Source organism: Lepisma saccharinum, chromosome 6, assembly GCF_977018435.1.
Source record: "Lepisma saccharinum chromosome 6, izLepSacc3.1, whole genome shotgun sequence".
NCBI lineage: Eukaryota > Metazoa > Arthropoda > Insecta > Zygentoma > Lepismatidae > Lepisma > Lepisma saccharinum.
In genome coordinates, this window is record NC_139234.1 from 3,895,667 (window position 1) to 3,917,742 (window position 22,076).

Below are 22,076 nucleotides of genomic sequence, written 5' to 3' on the forward strand. Positions count from 1 at the left end.
GCTTCTATTACTGTGTTCCAGTTTTGTTTATTCAAGTGATACCTGAAGATGTCTATGTTCGACTGGGTGAAGTTTATTTTGCAACATGCCTCCTGTTGGTTTAATACTGGGTTTCCTGTGTTAATGCTCAGAATGAGTCCGTTGTGATCTGATAGAGCAGTTGGTATATTTTTACTTGTGTGAGAGGGAAATGTCTTACTGATTACTATCTGATCTATGCATGATTCAGTGTTTGCTGTTATGCGTGTTGGTGTATTTATTATGGAGGTTAGGTTGTAGCATTCCAGATTCTCTTTTAATAGATCTGTTAAAATCTCCTGCAATGACTATAGGTACATTTCTGGTTATCAGTGTTGTTAGTTTTTGGAGGAAAATTTGCAAGTTGCTGTCTGGTGTTCTGTATAGGGAAATGATTATTATGTGCTTGTTCATGTGTAATTGTACCACTGCATGTTCAAAGTGAAATTCTTCATTGAGCGCTCTAGTTTGTTCTAGTTTTGTGAAGTCAATATCGTTTGGACCATGCAATATATGTAGCAGTAGTAAGGTATTTAAAAATAGATTTTGTATTCAGTGTAATGAAAAAATGTATTGAAATGGAAAATGAATGATGTTCTGTTTGCACACATGCGAGAACTCTAGTGATTGCATTCAGTGTGAGCCTGTATGGAAGAAATAGGGAATGAACTAATCAGATTTTCAAAGGAAATAATCTCTCCTGTAGATAAATGGCTATTGATTTGCTTGTAAGGTATAAGGTACATATCTTAAAATGAAACATAGGCACAGCTTTTATTATTGCATACGTGATGACCCTGTACCAAAATCACAGGCTCAGATTGACTAACAAATAGGTGGGAGAACAGCCACAGCCTGAATCTCGGTCTTCAACAAAGAAAAATTTGAATTCAAATAATCCGTTCCAGGTCTAATAGACCAGTGTACTGTCCATTTGCTATGAAACACAGTTTATACATTTCATTTAATTTAATTTTAATTTTATTTTATTTTATTTTCTTCCGTTGACCCTTGATTAAAAGGGTATGGAAAACGTCAAGATACATAATGAAATAATAATTAGTTTAGTACATCATAACAAAAAAGAAAAAATTGTGTAGTACATTACATCACTACACCAAAGTAAAAATTGAAAAAATACACTTCATTACACTACAATAAAAATAAAAACACATTATCCTTGTTGCATGATTGAAATAAGAATACAATTAAAATACATATTGTTTAGTACATTGGCCTTGTATTGTCTTGTTCCATGAATTCTCTGATACTGTAGAGAGCTCTCTGTCAAATATTTTTTTATTGTTTATATATGTTTATTTTTTGGAGATATCAGTTTTATGTCATGAGGCAGCTGGTTGTAGAATATTTTCCCGGCATTCATTGGTGATTGTTTTGAGACATTGAGTCTGTGTTGGCTCTGGCAATAATTATCTTTCCCCCTTGTATTGTGGTTGTGTAATTGGTTATTTTTAGTCATGCTTCCAGTATTCCACATGTTGGCAGTGCTGGATTTCAGTAATGTAGAATTTGAAATTGAAATGTTCACAGAATTCGCCACTGACCCTATTTGCTGTACAATTCTATTTTCAAAAACATATCTGGAAACAAATTAATAGTTTGCTTTCTATTTTTCCAGGTGATGCCAATGCGGTTCCTGCACCAGTGAATGAAGTACCTCCTCCTGATGCTCGTTCCGTTCATGACGAGGTCCTCAAGGCCTCGTCCAGTGGGAGAACTAGAAGAGTGAGCAGCTGTTCTTTTCTAGGTGAGTGTTCCTGTCTATCGTCTTAACTTATGGCTCTGAACAGGCTCATACCCTGAAGTATGCTTCAGGAAGGGTCCTTGCACACTAACAAAGTGTCTCACAAGTAGTGCTAGTGTAGTAATAAATTTACGAGGCGGATTTTTAAAGTAAGTACCGTTTTGAAATTCTGCCGCTGAAGCGCTGTGGTCGGTGTCCCGTGCATGTGCACTGTGTACCTACATTTGTTGGCAAGCCACAGACGCCATTGCGGCAACAATCAATCATGTATACATTTGCTTTTGCGTATTTAAAATGCCTCCGCCGATTGAGAATCCCGCCGACTGTGAAATACGTGCTGTTATTCATTTTCTTAGTGCTAAAGGCGTGAAAGCAGTTGAATTTCACAGTCAGATTTGTGAAGTGTATGGACAAAACATTGAGTGATGGAATGGTACGCAAATGGGTAAGAGCTTTCAAAGATGGCCGAAAGAATGTTCATGACGAGGAATGGAGTGGGCGAACCTCAGTGATCACTGTCGATTTGGTGCAGAAAGTCGACGAAAAAGTGAAAGAGAACGGACACTTCACGATTTCTTCGTTATCAGAGGAGTTCCCTGAAGTTTCAAGAAGTGTTATGTACGAAATTGTTACCGAACGCTTAAACTATCGAAAATTGTGCTCACGATGGGTACCAAAAATGTTAACTGAGGTGCACAAAAGCAAACGTTAGGTAGCACCTTTACTTTTTTTGTGCGTTATGAAGCTGAATGTGACGCGTACTTAAGCCAAATTGTCACAGGCGATGAAACATGGGTGGTCTGCGTTACACCCGAAACAAAACAACAATCCATGGAATGGCAGCATTCAACATCGCCCAAGAAAGTGAAGTTTAAGCAGACGATAGCCTCAAAACAGCCATGTTGCAGTGGCTGTCAACTCAAGCGGCAAACTTCTATGACGACAGAATACAAAAACTTGTTGTTCGATATGATAAGTGCCTTAATATTGGTGACAATTATGTGGAAAAGTAGATAAAAGTGTGGTCTTTCATGTAACAATAAAATTGTTACAAAAAGTTTACTTGTTTCTTGTACATATCAAAACGGTACTTACTTAAAAAATGCGCCTCGTATTAAGGATAATAGTGAGTTAACAGTAATATATTTTATTAACCTTTTCAGTCATGGGCATCGCCAGAAATTTTTGCAGGGGGGATCGGGTAAATGATAAAAGTTCAATAGTAGAATAATAATTAATGCTATTAGCACGATTATAAATGTTATTATAAATTAATAATTATTATAAAGTAACAAAAATAAATTTTATTCGGAATAACAATAATAATAATGATAATAATAATTATTATATAAATGGGGAGACTCAATCCACCAAACGAGTGAATACCAGCACAACTATTTTCCATTGCACGTCTCGTTCAAGAAAAGGCTTTAAATGTTAGGGGGATTTTTTTTCATAAAGTTTATTGATTGACCTCTCGCCTACAACTGTAATTATTAGAATTTTTGAAAACTGTGGTACCATTTGTTCTTTGGATGAAATCAGGCCCATAGCCAGGCAGGCCCCGTAAAGTGAGCTAAAAATACTACGTATGTGAAAATATCTCTGCATTTAGATATTGATGTTCGGAACAGTCCAGTTATAAGGGCATATTTTTTTTAAATTATAGTGCATATTGTGTACAATTTTAGATCATAAGAGCATATTTTAGTTTGCATATTTTGGTGATTTTTAGGTCAAAAATCCTAGCGCATCATTCATCCCCATCGTCATGATTGGCCTCCTATGAAGAGACACATTTTATTTTGTTGTTAGGGGCATGTCCTCAATTTTGTGATGGGCAAAAATAGCCTATGTTCTATAAAAATCAATCGGTCACCAAGATAAGAACAAGGAAATGTTGATAACTACCTAGTCTTACCATAAATACTGTCCCAAAGTTGTAAGTAAATGGACACAAAATGGTGAGAGATATTGTAATATCAGAATAACATGAGGTGCATGGATGCATTATGAACCAAAATCACAAATAATTATTCGAAATGGCCACCTTTAGCACTGACACACTTCTGAAATCTTCGTGGCCACTCATCAATGGAATTACGCAACACATCAAGTGGAAACTCCGCAGCTGCCTTCTGAAGAGACCGCTTTAAACTGTCAATATTGGGATGTATCTTCTTGCAAGCCATCTCCTGAAGCTTGGACCACAATTTGTAGTCCAAAGGGTTTAAATCTGGACTGGCAGAGGGCCAATCTGACGTGGAAATGAAGTCAGGAACATTTGCCTCCAACCACTGCTGGGTGGTGCGTGCTTTGTGTGCTGGGGCTGAGTCCTGCTGGAAACTCAAGTTCTCTCCATGGAAGATGGTGTCGGTAAGGTTCTTGCATCGTTTCTCAAGCACTGTCTGCTGGTACACTTTGGCTGATGTTTTTACCCCCTTTTCACAGAAATGGAGCGTTCCCTCATAGCAAATGTTCCAGACTTCATTTCCACTTCAGATTGGCCTTCTGCAAGTCCGGACCTATACCCTTTGGACTGCAAATTGTGGTCCAAGCTTCAGGAGATGGCTTGGAAGAAGAGACATCCCAATATTGAAAGTTTAAAGCGGTCGGTCTCTTCTGAAGGCAGTTGCTCATTTTCCAGTTGATGTGTTGCGTAATTCAATTGATGCGTGGCCACGAAGACTTCAGAAGTGTGTCAGTGCTAAAGGTGGCCATTTCGAATAATTATTTGTGATTTTGGTTCATAATGCATCCATGCACCTCATGTTATTCTGATATTACAATATCTCTCACCATTTTGTGTCCATTTACTTACAACTTTGGGACAGTATTTATGGTAAGACTAGGTAGAATAGTGGGTCAGTAGCAGTCAATGCTTGTGCAGTGGTTCATGATTTCTTGGCCGTGTGTGGAAGCATTACCCAGGTGTGTGTGTGATATATATATGAGAGAGACAGAGCAAGAGGAGTTGTAACATTAGGTTGTTTTTTTCATTAATTAGTATTTTACACATACCCTACAAGTTGGGTTGTAGAATGGTTGCTGTTACTCGTTTGCATGTAATAAATTGTGTCAGAAAAGCTGATTTTCATTACTTCCGTCATCGTACTATGAAGGCAAAAAGCAATTTAAAATGAGAAGAATACACTCAAATACGGTTCTATTTTTCTCGTGCACACCTGTGGAGTGGTTAGCACATCGTGCTGCAATGCCAGGGGTCCCAGGTTCGAAACCTGGCATGGATGTTTGTGAGCGTGCATTCATCACATCATCGCTCATCCCCATCTTCGCAAATTAGCCAAAAGTGACACAAAACGAGAAGTAAAATAAAGTAAACGAATTAATCAATCAATCGTGCACACCAGTGCTTTCTTCATCCAATGCGAGAACATCATTGAAATCTTCAGACAAGATTTAGTAGTATGACATGAATGTCCAGGCTGATAACAGGTATCCTTGTTATTAATCATCTTTTATCCTACCTCTATTCAGCATGTGTGTGTACGTATGAAAGTAATAAGAAAGTGTTTCCTTCACAGACCTCGCACTGCAGCAGGAGTGGCTGAACGCAATGTCTTCTATGGCTGAGGAGCAGGGGCGCTTCGATGTTGAGAAGTCACAGTATTTGGAAAGAAGAGAGTCCATGACTCCACTATTGGGCAATGAAAGTACGTAATTCAATGTATACATTCTCTATTCAAAATAACATAAAGTAAGTGTATATATGTTCTTATAGGTTCTTAGCATAGGTGGCACCAGGGGTATTGGAGGTTCCACACTCCATATATTAAGGTCTCCACCCCAAATTTTAATCTCAATAGTAATAATAGTAATACAGTAACAAAAACAATACATGAATATATATATTATGAAAGGAGGAGAATAGGGTAGTATAGATATTGTAATAAAGTGATCTGCTCCTCCTCATACTGTGGCGATAGACATGTTGAAAGTGTAATTCAGTCCTGTGGAATATAACTGTTTTTTTTAATAACCATTCAAAAACAATTAATATTAAAGGAATCGGAACAATTTTTTTTAGTATTTTGTAATTAGTATTTTATAGAAATTTGTTATGAGACTGCTCATATGTATTAACCTTTATTTTCTGCTTGCCTTTTTTCATTATCGACATGCCAACCTCCATAGCAGAGTGGTTAGCATAGCATGTTACGATGCCAGGGGAAGCCCTGGCATGGTATTCTTTGAGTGTGTCCCTTCATCAATTTCATCATATCATCACTCATCCTCAGTAGCCAAAAGTGTCAGCAAAATAAACAAAATCAATCGACCAGTATTCATATTTTGCTTGTACAGTATTAGCAAATATTAACAAATAAGCTGCTCTATATAGTTATCTAAGATGCAAAATCAATCATATAAGTCTAAGTGTAACTAACCTTAATGCAAACAAGAATAATAACAATATTACCAATACCAGTGGTGTATGCTGGGTTTAAAACCTGGGCTCTCTCTTTTTATCATAATGTTCAAATGGGAGGCTCTTTTTTGTTCAATTTCTTGGATTTTAAGGTGATGTGACATTGCGATTAAAATACATACATTACAATTTACTAATATAATTATAAAAATATCAGTGTTTCATTAATATAAAAACAATATGGAAAACATTTCAAATATTTCATGGTTATTTATAAAATATAGAGGCCCATATTGTGAAATATTTATGTAGGCCTACGTGTGAGAATAAAATATACGCGTATAATAAACTTCTTACCTTGAATATTTAATTTGGACAGGAACTCCATTCTTCTCTTGGCAACCTCTGTGGTAAAATGGTTATTAGCACATCGCACTACGACGCCAGGGGACCCGGGTTCAAATCCAGGTATGGACATGGGTATTCTTTGTGAATGACCCTTCATGAATTTCAACGTATCGTCACTCATTCTCATCGTCGCGATTAGCTAAAGTGCAGAAGTGCAATGCAAAATAACAAATCAAATCCATTCTTCTCTTCTTTGCGATGCGACAGGCCTGCATATCTTCACGATTTGAAGTTTATCCTCATGCAAAAGCAGAGTAAATTGTTTCGGCAATAGTTCGTTAATTATGTCATTCATTTTCGTTCACTACACGATGCAACACAGATCATTCAAAACATATATACGTAATTCACGCACTCGATACACTTACGAAAATCCACACAGTAAGAAACCTAATTTTCTTAAACTTCCTTCAACGCGATTTCCACTCGCAAAATGCCCTTTGTCATCTCCGGCCAGTCAGTCTACCCCAGCCAGTCATAAACAAAGCAGCAGAGGGGTTGAAAACATCGTAAAGCGTGTTTGGTTGAAGGTCAGTGGCCTGTGAGTTCTGCATATGTTTGATGGGACAGTGTTGTTTTCGCCTAGAGGACAAATTCCCTATCACATGCCAGCAACTCTTTTCCCATTACTGTAATAGTAGTTTAGTTTTAAAATTTCCCTTACCTGGGAAAAATCCCATGCTGGTTAGCACTTTGGCATCGCTGTAAGGTTTTACCGCCGTTGTAAAATGAAGAGTTCCCTGTCTAAGAAGCCACTACAGATACGTCACCGACCACCTCCAGGCGCTGGTCGGGGAAGAATTTAACCGCTGAAGCATGATGGTAGTTTTAAAGGAAAGGAGTCCATCCCCATGTATAGAGCGAGCACAAGGAAAACAAACCTTGGATGAAAAATCCTCTCCTCGCCGGAGTACGGTGCACAGGAGTCGTGGTCGTTGTTTGAAAGTGAAGCATCAGTCACATTTGATTGTCGATTATTTTCTGTATTTAATCTGGGCTTCAGCGATAGCCTAGGTAGCCTATAATATACGCGCCTGACCAATACATATGTATAAAATGCATTTTTCCGTATTATTGGGGTGCTGAACAGATTATCTCGGAAATTTTCTCCGGATATTCAGATTATTTGGATATTTGAATTCTCTGGATATTCAGATATCCAGATTATCTGTTGCATCCAAAATATATATTGGATAACTTGAAATCTGGATATCTGTTATCTAGATTTTGTGGCCATTCTTAGTGCTGACCTCCATTGTGGAGTGGAAAGCACTGTGAAGCCAGGTATTTTGGGCATGGGTATTCTTTGTATGTGCCCCTTCATCAATTCCATCATACCGTCACTCATCCTCATCTTTGTGATTAGCCAAAAGCAAAGTAAAATAAACCAAATCAATCAATAATCAGATTATTGGTAAGGATTTTTTTTATTTACATTTATTACTACTTTTTGAAAGTTAAAGCTTTCACTTGCCTTTATTAACATATGTTTCCATTTTCCTTATGTATGTTCAGGAGTCCATATCTGTTTAGGATAGCAAAGCAATTGTCTTCAACAATGTAACAATTGTTGTTTATTTCCAGCTGTTCCTGAGCAACAGAACCTACTGAAAGAAATGCTGATAGAACTCTATCCAATCAATAGAACAGAATGGAGGCATTCTAGGTGGTACTATAAGCTGGCTGCAATAATTAAGGTTGGTACTTCTTTCAGTCTTGCTGCATATTTTTATACAGTTAATTTCATATCTAATCAGGCCGGCATTGACCCCCCTCCCCTCTTGAATTTCAATGGTTTTTAGTGAGTGGGTGCGGATCCTGTTTTTAAGAAATCCTGCATAAAGGAGATTTCAGATCAAAGTGACAAGAGACATGAGGGTTTCACACTGAAGTGACAAATGAATAGCGACACAAACTCCTCTGGTCTGTAAAAGAAGCATTCACTGTGACGTAGGCAAATCTAGATTTTTTTTTCTGGAAGTGGGGCACAGAACATACTCTCTCTCTCTCTCTAATTATTCACATCAATTCCCATGACCCTTTGATTACACGGCAAGGTGAATTGATTTAAATCAGGTGATTTTTTAAAAAAAATTAAATCCCTGTTTTAAAAAAACTTTAAAGAAATAATTTATAGAATAATGTACATGAGGATTTTGCAGCAGTCAGGCTCCAAGAAAGGAAAAGAAAGGAGACAAATATATATACTGATGGGGTGAAGCTCATATGAAAGGAAATGCAATATGTATACTGTAAACATAATTAAATTTCTCTTTATTTAAAATTAAATAATTTTCATAGGCAAAAATAGCAAAACTGGAGATAAATATACAAAATACTAATAATGTTATAGTGTCAATATCATTAACTGTAAATAAACATGGCAGCTGATAATTTGCAAACTATCATTTAAATAATGTTACTGGTTTAGACGTGAATTAAGCATTTTATCAGAACCTTTTTTTTTTTTTTGCACCTTTTTGAAAATATTTTCAGAACCTTTTTTCCCCCTTTCCCGACCATAATCTTGCACCTTAAAATCCGTTCACTAATTATAACCTGTCGTTCTGCGATCATAGTATGGTTCTAAACAAGGTTTCTGGGTTCTACTATTATCATGTATGTGTCCACTCATATGAGGGGAGAAACAAAATGTAATGCAATATTATGTATGCACATGGAATACAAGTGCGTATTGAATTCTCACTTTGTTTTTCTTGAAAACTTACACCCTGGAGTAGTCATCATAGGAAGCAAGAGTGAGGGAACAGCTTGCCCTCCAGTTCACGGAACCACCCGCTTCTGCCAATGCCACTGTTACTCACAAATCACATGAGGCATGACCCACGAAGCCTCCTACCTAGATCTCCCTCCATTCCAACCCTCCTGCAATGCTACAGTACCACTGCTTACTCAGCAGTCCACACATGCATATGCAAGGTGTCTACGTACCAGTCAGAATGTCAAGAAATCGACAGGTGGGTCAATAAATTATTCTCGTGGTCAATAACTTTTGCTTTTTTTTTTTCTTCCAGTATAGTGAATTTACATTGTTATATACCTGTACTGGGATTACATTCTTGTGTGCGTCAAATTTTGTAAAAGTATTAAATAAAGTAATGTGGCCATTCCCCATCCAGGATGAAGTCTGAAGCATCAATTTTTACATGTATTAATAATTAAAGCAAGTCTAAATCTCTTGTTAAAGTACAGTAACCCCCCCCCCCTCCCTTACATAATATGTGACTTAAACATAAATTTGCAGTTGCTAGGCCATATGAACATGTTTGTGGCTTGTGCGTCTTTGACATCCATTGCAGTATGCAACGATATACTCCAATAGATGTCAGTTTGTTTATATATTCTTTTATATATTTTTCATACTTATATAGTTTATATCAAAGTAAATACTGCCATGATGTTTCATTTATAAAATAATACTATACATAACATATAATAATAATAATAAATATTGCAGTTTCTTACGAAGTTACACTTAAGCAATTTACAAATTCGACTTTAATAAAATTCAAGTTGCATAAAGGTTTACAGAATGCATTACTTAACGTAACTCAGGGGGGAGGGTCTTTACAGCTTAGTTTTCATTAAGTTTTTCTTTTCAGGTCCCTGTGACTCTTGTGCTCAAGTTGCTGATCCCTGTTGTAAATTTCACTGCCTACAAGAATGGCTGGAGTAAGCTGCTCAATGTTGTGCATTGTATCAGTACGCCCCTGTTCATGGTATTTGCCACCAGGAGTGAGTATGTTTTTCAATTATGGGCATTTTCAAAGTCTAGGGTGTTGAAAAGCTGTGCTGAGGTAATAATAAAGAGCAGTGGACAAAACAGCAATCACATTGTTGCACATTTTGTGGACCCTGTGAGATAACCCAGACTTCAGAGCAGTGGCGTAGCGTGATTCTATGAAAGGTGTAAGGCTTTCTTAGATAAACCTGACCTGAATATTGTAAGGAAAACCCCAAAACATTTTAACTAAATATAATCTATTTGAATCTAAGTCATGTATCGGCATACTCAATTTCAAACACAAAATGAACACACTCTATGTTAACAATAATAGCATATGTATTGCTTAATGAAAATTCTCATTTATACTGTAACTCGATCGGACGATCCCTTAGTCTGAACACCTCAATCACGTCGTCGTAGAATCGGGAGTTTCTGGTCAATTTCTTTAGCATCTCCTTTTCAATGGATATCAGTCCCAAGTCAGATTTCCTTGCCTGAGTCTGTGTGCTGTGTTGAAATGTATGAATCCTCTTCAGTGCAGAAAAGGACCTTTCCACCGACGAGCTTGAGGCAGGAACATTGAGGAACAATTCTGTTAGTTTGTACACTTGTTCAACAGCTTCATTGAAATGGGTAGTACGTAAGTACTCATGAAGTTCAAACACACTCTTTACTCGATATTCGGCTTCAGAATAAATTACCTATAGCTCAACTTTCAACAGGTAGCAATTGACAAATTTCGCATACAGCTTAGTTAAGGACACAAACTCTTCTTCTGGAAAGGCCATGTCATATTTTTATTCTTATTATTATTTTTCTTTCACTAAAAAAGGCATTTGTGGGAAATGCGTAGAATACAATTCGCAAATGCATTCGAGAATATTACTCATTATCACGGTTACGATATTTGCTCACATTTTGAAAAGCATATCAAGCAACTTAGTGAAAGGAAAAGGTCAAAAAAATCTGTAAATCATAACGCTAAGTATTACGCGCATGCTTTAACATTATGGGCAACTAGGATGCACGCGCAAAACTTTGCGGGCGCTGCCGGATCTAGGATTGCCAGACATTCCTCTTTTATCCTTAACTTCGCTGCTTCTAATGGAGGTAATATCCAACATTAAACCATCTCGTTTGTGAACTTAATAGTTAGTTTACACATTAAAAATGACACCCGTTTTGTTACACCTCCCGTCAAGCATTGTTGAAATAACACGGGAGTCGAATTTCTTTGTTCTCTTCCGACAGTGGCAAGCATATGAGTCATACGCAGCGGCAACCATGCCAGCGTAAGCTTCGCCTGCCTGGGGATAGAAATTCTCCCGCTGTAATGCGCCTTACATCTGGTTCGGAATCGGGGTGCCCTGTCATTGGTTGAGAAGATAATACGTAAGCAAACACACCCGCCATGGGCAAGTCCAAATCATTTCTTCCATTCACCTACACGTAAGTCCTCTGAAGAAGCCTTACAGAGAAACAACTCGAATCAAAACAAGTCCTCAATTGTTTCGTTAAAAGATCTACTTGCAATCTGATATTTCTGTGTGTGTTCAAGCCATAAATACGGGAATGAAATACGTTTTCTTCAATAATTTCAACTTGTAAGGTGGACTTACAAGCCTTACGTGGGCACTACGCCGCTGCTTCAGAGAAGTATAGAGTGCATCTGACTAAACCTGAAGCAAGACATTTTCCGGTACAATACATTTTCAGCATGAGCTGACTACAGTCCTAACTATTTTTATTAGTAGTAGTAAATTTGTAAAAATATTACACTCCATGAAAGTTACTCAAGCAAAGATGAAAAACTGTCATAAAATATAACTTGTATTATTCTTATTTCTTTATTCAGTCATAATAGTTTCCATGGTTCTCATTGGTTTTCCAGATGCATTTCACGATCTAGGAAATGGATTTCCTCTGTGGGGGCTTGTACTGATCATAAGCCTCTGTCTAGCTGTCCTGTTGTGTGTCACCTCAACACAGGAAGTTCCACCTAGATACCATAATGTAAGTACTTGTCATTTGCTTTCATTCTTAAACTATGGTAACCGATTTTTATCTGCTCACAGCTAGTAGCATTCTTGCAATTTTTTTCCCAAGACTGCTGAAGCCCCCTTCCTACTAACTAATTTAAATAGGGTACAGTGGTAATTAATTTTACTTTCTTAGCAGGATTAAACATCTTGTAGTTGTAATATACTGAGATATGTATCTTCAGGGATCCAACCCCTCCCCCCCTGAAATAAAATTCTGGCTACGGGCCTGATGACAGATATTTCTTTCATAAATCACTGTAAATTTCACCCCAACAAATACTTTCTTACCAGCAAGAACACTACTTGCAGAGGAACGCAACATTAACTTTATCTTCCATGGGTAATTAATTTTCTGAGCAAACTAAGAGTTTACTGAGCATTCATTTTGTTTGCTGAGCATTCGGATGACTGACGTGCCTCAGGGATCCTAGGTTCAAATCAATAAAACTTGCTCCCATGTTCCATTTACTGGTTCCATGATTGACATCAGGGGTGTGGAGCTTAAAACACAGGCAAATAAATGCCGCCTGCAGCATCTGATATCAAACCATGCCTCATTATCACCTGTTGATTTTTTTTTTTTTTTTTTTTCAGGTCTTTGCTTTTTTTGGATTCTTCGGTTCGGTGGTGCTCATCTACATAGTTGCCAACGAGATTGTCAACTTACTGAGGGCTGTGGGAATACTCTTCCATTTAAGTGATGCCGTTCTGGGTCTCTCCGTTCTTGCGTGGGGAAACAGCATTGGGGGTAAGTGTGCAACAGTTTTTCTTTCTATGTGTGCAGTGCTTTGCAATGTATGCAGTGTGCCTCAAAATAGTGTTTACACTCTTTGAATGTTATTAATAGAGAAACTATTAAACATAACCTGACTGGATTTTTCGTACTTGAAGCTGCAATATCTACATTGAGTGTGTGTGTAGGCAGTGGCGGATTAAGCTTCCTCGCCGCCCCTAGGCACAAACTTAATGTGCGCCCTTCTTCAATGTGTTCTTCAAGAAATGGATCAAACTCTGCAATAAGCTCTAGAGACATCATGTATTGCCCATTGGGCAGAGAATGGAATTTTACTTCGTGACCACGTAAGGGAAGCCCGCGACTTGTCAACTTCTTTACGACAGCAAAAACTCTTCTTAAGACACTGACCTAGTACGTAAGTTCCGTCTGAATATGTGATTGAAAATGGTTCTCCAAGGTCCCAACAGATTTATGCCTTGTTAAGTGCCAACTCGCAGTTTTTGCGTTCTTCAGAATTTTCGTGTGATGTTAGAATATTTGAAATGTTTTTCCAGTCTGAAATGCCGTGAGTTGTGATGTTTGTCTTGTCCTTGTACAACCTGCATGATGCACAATAAACAGCACCAGTGCTGCTCGAATATACCAAATAATTCCGCAAAATTGATTCGCCATTTACAATTTTACAAAAAAAAACACTTGATGTAGCCGCTTCCACTTCAATTTTTGAACTTCTTTCGAAAATCACTTGTTCCTTTCGCCTAAAAAACGTGTCCACTGTACCAAGCTTTTTCTGTAAGGTTGTTTCTCTTTCACTCTTTTCGTTTGCAAGTTTACAATATGCTGCCCCACTTAACTTTGTTGGCTTCATGCTGCCTGCTGCATAAAAAGAAAAAAAACACCAAATCGCAAACGCACTAGCAACAAACTGAATGCAGCAGAGACTACAGTAAGACAAAAACTAGTTGCCGTCCACGCCAAAGCTGCGCTCACTCACTTATCAGCAGTGTTTATGCGTTTATTTTTTTTTAAGACTGGCATTGTTACAGATGCCAGTTTCAAACAATCAGTCTTCTTTCCTGCCTGGCCATTAACAAAAGCTTAGTGGAAGATCGAGGGGTATGTATTTACAAAAACAAACCAACAAAGGCTGGGCGGCTTGTATTGTCATTGTAAGCGATAAAAGCCACAGCACGGGTTAAAAACAAATTGATTGGCGCCTGAAGGAGGCAGAGCAGACGAAACATTTCTTGATGACACATAAATCCGATACATCAAGGTTTCATCACAGGTCTAAATTGTCACTGTGTACATAAGACACTTTTTATTATTCATGATATTCTGGAAAAAAGATTTGCCGCCCCCAAGAGTTGCCGCCCCTAGGCACGTGCCTAGTGGGCCTATTTGGTAATCCGCCACTGTGTGTAGGCATTCTGTTGTTTTTAGTTCCATCACAGCCCACCAGGCAGTAGGCATTTGTGTACCCAAAGTGGCAGAGGTGAGCAATGTAAGAAGTGTCAAATAACCACCCACATCTCCCAATTTAACACCGTTAGATTCCTACCTCTGGGAAACTGAAGAACGATGCGTACCCCACAAAGCCATGGTCGCTGGATGACATGAAACAAGCGATTGACACTACCTGTGCTTCCATTGCTGTGGAAACCATATCTCCTGTTCGTTGATTTGTCCATCTGTTCTATAGCATTGCAGACAAAGTATTGCTGCCAATCAACATCTATAACTTTAAGGCATGCGACATGCAAAAAAGTTCATACTTGCTGTTATTAGTGTTCCCATTATTAACGTTCAAAGAGTGTTAACACTATTTTGGGACACAAGCAAAGTGTTGACTGAGAAGTGTGCAGTTTCAACATAGTAATGTGGCTCACTATGTAGCAAGAGTACAGTTGATCAGTAATTGAATCTAGCTGAAAATCTTGTGTTCTGACCTCTTGAACAGTGTACGAGGCATTGCAAATGGTGGTACTATAAAAATTACTGCAGGTTGAATAAGTGTGTGATTTTCAAGATCGTTTATTGTCACGGTAAGCTGAAGAATCTTGTACTTTTGCATGCAAACATGAATTTTGGAAGGAAGGGATGATATGCATTAAGTTCAGTGTTGTAGAATTTTGGGAAAATAAACAGCCTGGAAAGGGGGGGGGGGATAAATTCACTATCCCTGATTCTAGCACATTTAACTTTGTGAAGTCGCATACTGCAAGAATAGCTCCGGTGGAGTCCCAGAGGATGAGCTCCAGTGGAGTCTCCAGTCTGATAGATTTAGCTCTAGTGGACCACCTCAATTGAACGATCAGATGTGAGGAGTAAATTGAATAAAGAAAGAAAACAAAAACCTATTCTCCCAAGGAGTTTCGGGTTGATCCCTTTTTGAGGCACAGTGGTTCAGATCCAAATTTAAACTGTTATGTCCAGTTAAGGTTATCCTGTCATGGAGATCTAAGACTTGCAGATTAGCTTCAATGGAGATCTGAGACTCTCAAATTATCTCCGGCGGAGGTCTGAGACTCGCAGATTAGCTCCGGCAGAGGTCTGAGACTCGCAGATTAGCTCCGGCAGAGGTCTGAGACTCGCAGATTAGCTCCGGCGGAGGTCTGAGACTCTCAGATTAGCTCCGGCGGAGGTCTGAGACTCGCAGATTAGCTCCGGCGGAGGTCTGAGACTCGCAGATTAGCTCCGGCGGGGGCCTGAGGCTCGCAGATTAGCTCCGGCGGGGGCCTGAGGCTCGCAGATTAGCTCCGGCTGGGGCCTGAGGCTCGCAGATTAGCTCCGGCTGGGGCCTGAGGCTCGCAGATTAGCTCCGGCTGGGGCCTGAGGCTCGCAGATTAGCCTTGGCTGGGGCCTGAGGATCGCAGATTAGCTCCGGCTGGGGCCTGAGGATCGCAGATTAGCTCCGGCTGGGGCCTGAGGATCGCAGATTAGCTCCGGCTGGGGCCTGAGGATCGCAGATTAGCTCTGGCTGGGGCCTGAGGATCGCAGATTAGCTCCAGCTGGGACCTGAGGCTCACAGATTAGCTCAGGTTGGGAGTCTCTTGGTTAGTACATAATACGGATACTAGTTTCTAAATATGTAGAGATTATTTTCAGAATATCTCAAGCTATTTGCAGGTTTAGCAATACGATTCTGGGTTTAGTTGACATCAGTGGCTCGATTGTAGATTGGTGGATTCAGGAGTTGTGACTTCTCCCAAGCTGCAAATGCAAAACAGCCAGAACTGTTATGGAAATAATCTCTCACCGAAGTGACTGATTTAATTCGGTGCATGGTCGATTCATGATCTCGTTAGAAGACGAGGTATTCACATTAATGAGTCTCATGATCTATTTCTTCATTGATGAAACGTCATGATTGGTAAAATGTGTTGTGTAGTATATAAACAACATATGCATGCCCTTATACATTAGGTATTTGTGAATCTATACAAAATTAACACCACACCAGTAACGAAAACACCACAAATGTGTAACACACTAAGAAACCAGATTCTTATTTATGCAGAAAAGTGACAAACAAATTGAAACTCTTATAAATACATTATTATTATTATTATTGTGACCAGTTCACGAAAATACACACTTTTTGCAACACTGAATAGTGCAGTCCTCTCTCCCTATTGCCTTTCGCAGGCTATTTTTTGAGATCCCAACCTGAAACTTAAGATAATAGATGTTGCTAACGGTCATGACGGAGGGACTCTTACTTTGTCAAAAACATCAGTTACACCAATCTACATTACTCGCTGAATGACCATTCATCACATCTCAAAACCAACTGGATGTTTCCGTTGGCTTGCACATATAACATAGATTTTGGATCCTCTTTTCTGTTAATGTATTGTTTTGATTCGTATAAATTAATCTTCACATTAAATGCAAATCATGCTTTAAAATTGTATGTAATATTGAAGTGGAAATATTCAGGCAGTTACCAGGACTGTTGCATACAGATCCCTCAACCAGGCATTGGTTGCTGAGAAATGATGTTGATAGTATATCACCTTAGTTTTCTGTGAGCTACTTGTGGATATATAGGAACAGAGGGATGTTTTTAATTAATTTTTTTACTTACTTCATTCTTTTAGACAAGTTATTTCTTATTTTGTCCTACATGACAGAGTTGGATAGTTTCCCGTGTGAACAACATTTCTTATTCTAAAACAAAACCAGTATATTTATATCTCTAAAATTATTATTAATGTAATAATGTTAATACAACTTGAACCTGAAAAAATGTATGCATTTAAAAATGTATTGATATGACAAACGTTTTGCCACGACAATTTTTTTTGTTTCTTTTGTATAAAATGTTTGCAGAGTATATAATAAAATGTTGTTTTTGTAAACACTTAATTCTTTTTGTTCTTTCCAGATTTCATAGCTGATTTAGCCATTGCACGGCAAGGCTACGAGAAAATGGGATTTTCTGCATGCTTTGGTGGACCTCTGTTCAGTATCCTTTACAAGTGTTTTTCATACCATACAAGTGTCATGAAAGTTACATTTCATTGGGTCTTTCTGCCAGAAGGATCTCGACTGGAACGCTATTTTAGTAACTAAGCTACTTTCTGCCCCCAGTTCAACAAACCCGCTAGTCCAAATGTAAAGACTCCCGACTTGTAAGGTTGCCACTTTTCTCACTAGATGTCAGTTTGAATGTCGACTGTGTTATGGGGCGTAGGTGCTCAGTACGGAAGCAGATAGCAGACATCATAATACTTTCGACATATTTAACTCCGTATCCTTGGCAAGATCAATCCAATCTTTTCCATCCTTACCGATTTCCTTTAGGTCTATCTCAACGTTATGTCTTGGCCTTCTCACTGGGGTCTTACCATCAGCTTTCCCAACAAGAATCCTGTCAACTCTTCTTTCCTCTCCAATCCGTGCCACATGACCTGCCCACATAAGTCTTCTTGATTTAATCACTCATAATATCTGGATATGGATATAAATTATTTTATAGTTTCTTAGATATTATACGAGGAGATAAAAATTTATGAAGAGAAAATGTGGCATGTGATTTCTTTTACATTTTTTTTTTTTTAAAAATACAATGTTATCGAAAAAACTTCCAAGTATAGAGCGACCTTCAGGAAAACAACCTTCTGCAAAAAGCCTTCCTGCACCTTCCCCTCAATCGGTTCAACTCTGGTCATAACTAAGCCTGTTCCACTCTGCCCCTCCCCTCCACCTGGGAGTACAAAGCACAGGAGCTGCATTCTGAACAGGCTCTTTAACCTGTGGTTCCACCACTGAGTTACAGATCGTTTATTCAATAAACGTTGCCTCTACAAAGTAAAAGTAGCCGAACGTAGCGCTGCAGCAAGTTGAAGGTGTCACCTTCAACATCTCCCCTCCAACTTCACCTGTGTCTCAGATTCGGACTAGAAGGTTTTGGGGATTCCACAGGTGAAACAGTGCTTTAGACCTTTTTATCCTTTCCTTCAAAATAGTAAAATAACTCTTACAATAAGTCTCTCTGTGACATATGTAAAATAATTTGCACATTTTTGCCTTTTACTTGGTATATTGTTAAGTTTGTTACCAAGAGCCTTTATGAAACTCTGCTCAGCCAGGGGTCCCGGGTTCGAATCCTGGCTTGGGCATGCATGTTTGTGATGTCTATTTATCAATTTCATCATATCATCACTCATCCCCATCTTCGCAAATTAGCCAAAAGTGGCACAAGAAGCGAAGCAAAATAAATCAAATCAAAATCAAAACAGATCGGCCAATCAGGCATTGGCTAAAGAGAAATGAGGTCACTGAAAATTCTATATATGTTTATAGAAATCCCGAATTTCAAGCTATTTTTGACACTTAAACTCTTTAAATACAGAATCATTCAAAATGTATTTATCCTGCGTGCCCCAAGTCATTTGGAAACACTTGAAATGAGTGATTACGTTATCTTCACTTACAGTCCCAAGTCGAATTAGCTTTTGGGCTTGGTTGTTTGTGAATGTTCATTCATCAATTTCATCACTCATCCCCATCTTCGCAAATTAGCCAAGAGGCACAAAACTCGAAGTAAAATAAACTAAATCAATCAATCAAATTAGCTTTTAGTTTGCAAGATAGCTAGTGTACTTTGAAAGATATATTCTATGTATCTTAGGGTTTTAAAGTTTAAGAACATTTTTCAATACAGCATAGTGCAACCAGCTGTTACATAACAAATCAACTCCATGTGAAGAAAATGAGACTTTTACAATTTATAAATATTGCCAATACAATACAAAGAAAACCTATTTCTACATTATTTTTAGCACCACTATTTCACAGATATTTCACGCGTTCTTGAACACCCAACCACCTCTCTCGCCAATATAATAGTCTACAGATTTGTAGTTTCAACAAGTTTTGTGTTGTTCCTTACTTCTGATGACTGTATTGGTCTTATGGAGGTCAAGGATTGTGTTGTAAAACTTCTGATTTGATATGGCATAGTTTGGTAGTTAATGAAGATTATAACTTCCTTAATACGTGGTAGATACTCTTCTTGGAGTTGGAATATCATTCACAATGGCTACCATAAGAAGTGGAAATCAAAAAGTAACGGTAAGTTCACACATTTTTTTCTCTATTTTGTGCAGTACATTCATAGTAATGCTATAGTTCCAGATCTTGTGTAGTTTTTGTGGACAATATTATAAATTTATCATTAAGGTGCATTGGTTTTCTTTGCTTTGGCAAATAGAAGCTTTTGAAAATCTGTTCCTCTTTCAATGCCTTCTCTTCCTCATTTACTTAATTCATTCACATTTCTTACATAATGTTCAGCGACAGCTGCAGAAAAATATTAATGGAGAGAAGAAACAGAATGGGGGTGAAATATTTATGGGGAAGTCTAATTTAGTATACACATAAATATTCCAAAATTCATATTTGGGCATTTGTTTCTAGTTTTTCTTGTTTGCTGGGCAGGGTTCGCCAATCTGCCTCTCCCACTTCCTCTTGTGTTGCCACTCATCGTGATGACTTAATTTTCACACCAGAGGGACAACCAAGTCAGGTGCTCCTGTGAACTTTTAGCCATTTGCCAGGAAACCAAGAGAACATTTCCCCCAGAGTAATTGCACAGGGTGAGTTAAAAAAGGGGCACATGTCCAACCCTCCACTGACAAGGTGATGCTCACTGTGTTTTGGAACCAGAAAGAAGTGGTGCTGACAATTTCCTGGCAAAAGAACCACGATCGCTCATTGCTGGTGAAATTATGGAACACCACAAAGAAAGAAAGGCACAGTCTGCTTTCCGAAGGTCTCTTGAAAGATGAAACTTCTGTCCACAATGCGAATGTCTGCCTAAAGGGAAGCATGCTTTTGTGGCTATGAAATTTTACCCATCCACCTTATTCTCCTGACCTTGCATTATCTGACATCAAGCTCTTCCCCTCCATGGATTTATTTTTGAAAGGCAGGCACTTTCCAGATGACACACTAATGAGGTTTGTGTCCTGGATTTAGTCCAAACCTGCTGAGTTCTAAAGGAAGGGTTTGCAATGGGAGAAGCTGCATGTCCCCCAGCCTATGGTGTGTGGGTCAGGGGAAATCATTATTGAACATCCCCTCGTGAATAAGTCTTGTAATTTTGGTTGGTTTTAAATTTTCAAATTTGTTTACTCAAGTCTCTAATGCTAAGTCTTGTCTCGATGTTTGAAGGAGACCATTAACTTTGGTTCCAAAAATAATGTGTTTCCGTGAGTGTTACTTTGCCATACAATAAGGGCTTTTTAACTGTTTTTCAGTTTCACACCTGTACTGTGCAGGGAGTTTTTTCCCAGTGTATATTTGCATTCATACAAAGCATCCTGGCAAATTAATCCTTCACTGAAGCAAATGTAGTAACCAAGTGAGGTTACATTACTCATGTAATTTCAGGTTACTAACGCAAGTAGCAAAAACGTAACAAGTTACTCACAACTCTGCAAAGGGCTGCCTAGGTATTGTCTCAAGATCAAGACTTATCATGGCAGGTTACGATGTTTTAAGGGGATGAGGGACAATATCGTCCGAATGGGCAATTCTACTGAGGAAAAAAGCTGGTGTTCAATAGAGTATGAATTTCTCCATGTTGCAACTGAAAGCATTTTTTAATGTTGATTATTAAGCTAGATACAATGTTTGAAAAATATGAAGAATTTTCAGAAATCCATGCATTCCTTATGGGGAATCAACTTCAACTTAAAGTTACGGCTAATCAAATGGAAGTTTCGACATTTCCGCCTGTCAATTACTACTTCAGTCTATCCTTTTTCCATTGATATATTTTTCTATGCCATTGGAAGTTTGATATTCCCAAGGGAACAAATAAAAGAATACTTCCATAAAAGCCTCCTATGGCCATCCTGGCAGTGTTGCCAAACCTGATGCACATAAAAGAGCTAAATTTCACCGTAAACTGAGTAAAAACTTTCAAGGAGCTAGATTTACAAAACTGGATAAATTGCCTCCTGGGGTAATTTTAGGTGTCAAATGAGTGGGGGTGTGGGTGAGGGGGCACTGTTGTTACCCTTAGCTTTAAAGTGATGGCAATTTATTCTTAGTTTTCACCATCTAGATCCGGCGGCATCACCCATTTCAATAATGCACCAATGGTCTATGAAATCTAAAAAAAAGTATTCCTGGATAACAATATTACGTCCTCTTCACGCCAGCCAAAGCGCTATAAAGAAAAAGTAGCTGGGGATGTAAAAGGGGGTGGGGCAACACAGTCAATAAAACAATATCACGTCACATGCAAAATGTATACTTATGACGGAAGTTGTCTATGTAAGCCGGAGCCAGTGATGTCATCATAGTGGGGCAGGGGCGGGTGCCATAGTTCACAGCCAAACGAGTGCACAAAAGAGACAGATCTGGCTCCAAAAGAGCAAAGCTGGCAACAGTGATCGGCAGCTGCTGAAGAGAGAAGGGCCTAGGGGAAATTGTCCCTCTCCCCCTTAACTTTT

General features: G+C 38.5%; 1 protein-coding gene across 2 annotated transcripts in view; it reads left to right on the forward strand.

Moving 5' to 3' along the window:
• LOC145989196 (mitochondrial sodium/calcium exchanger protein-like) overlaps positions 1-22,076 on the forward strand; it is an 85,059-nt gene that overhangs the window by 61,831 nt on the left and 1,152 nt on the right. For both annotated transcript variants that reach the window (XM_083124498.1, XM_083124497.1), the window contains exons 7-14: positions 1,658-1,786; positions 5,329-5,457; positions 8,163-8,275; positions 10,202-10,334; positions 12,218-12,339; positions 12,963-13,116; positions 17,495-17,575; positions 19,619-19,686. In XM_083124498.1, the coding sequence (XP_082980624.1) occupies positions 1,658-1,786; positions 5,329-5,457; positions 8,163-8,275; positions 10,202-10,334; positions 12,218-12,339; positions 12,963-13,116; positions 17,495-17,575; positions 19,619-19,686 (929 nt within the window). The remainder of the gene's footprint in view (positions 1-1,657; positions 1,787-5,328; positions 5,458-8,162; positions 8,276-10,201; positions 10,335-12,217; positions 12,340-12,962; positions 13,117-17,494; positions 17,576-19,618; positions 19,687-22,076) is intronic.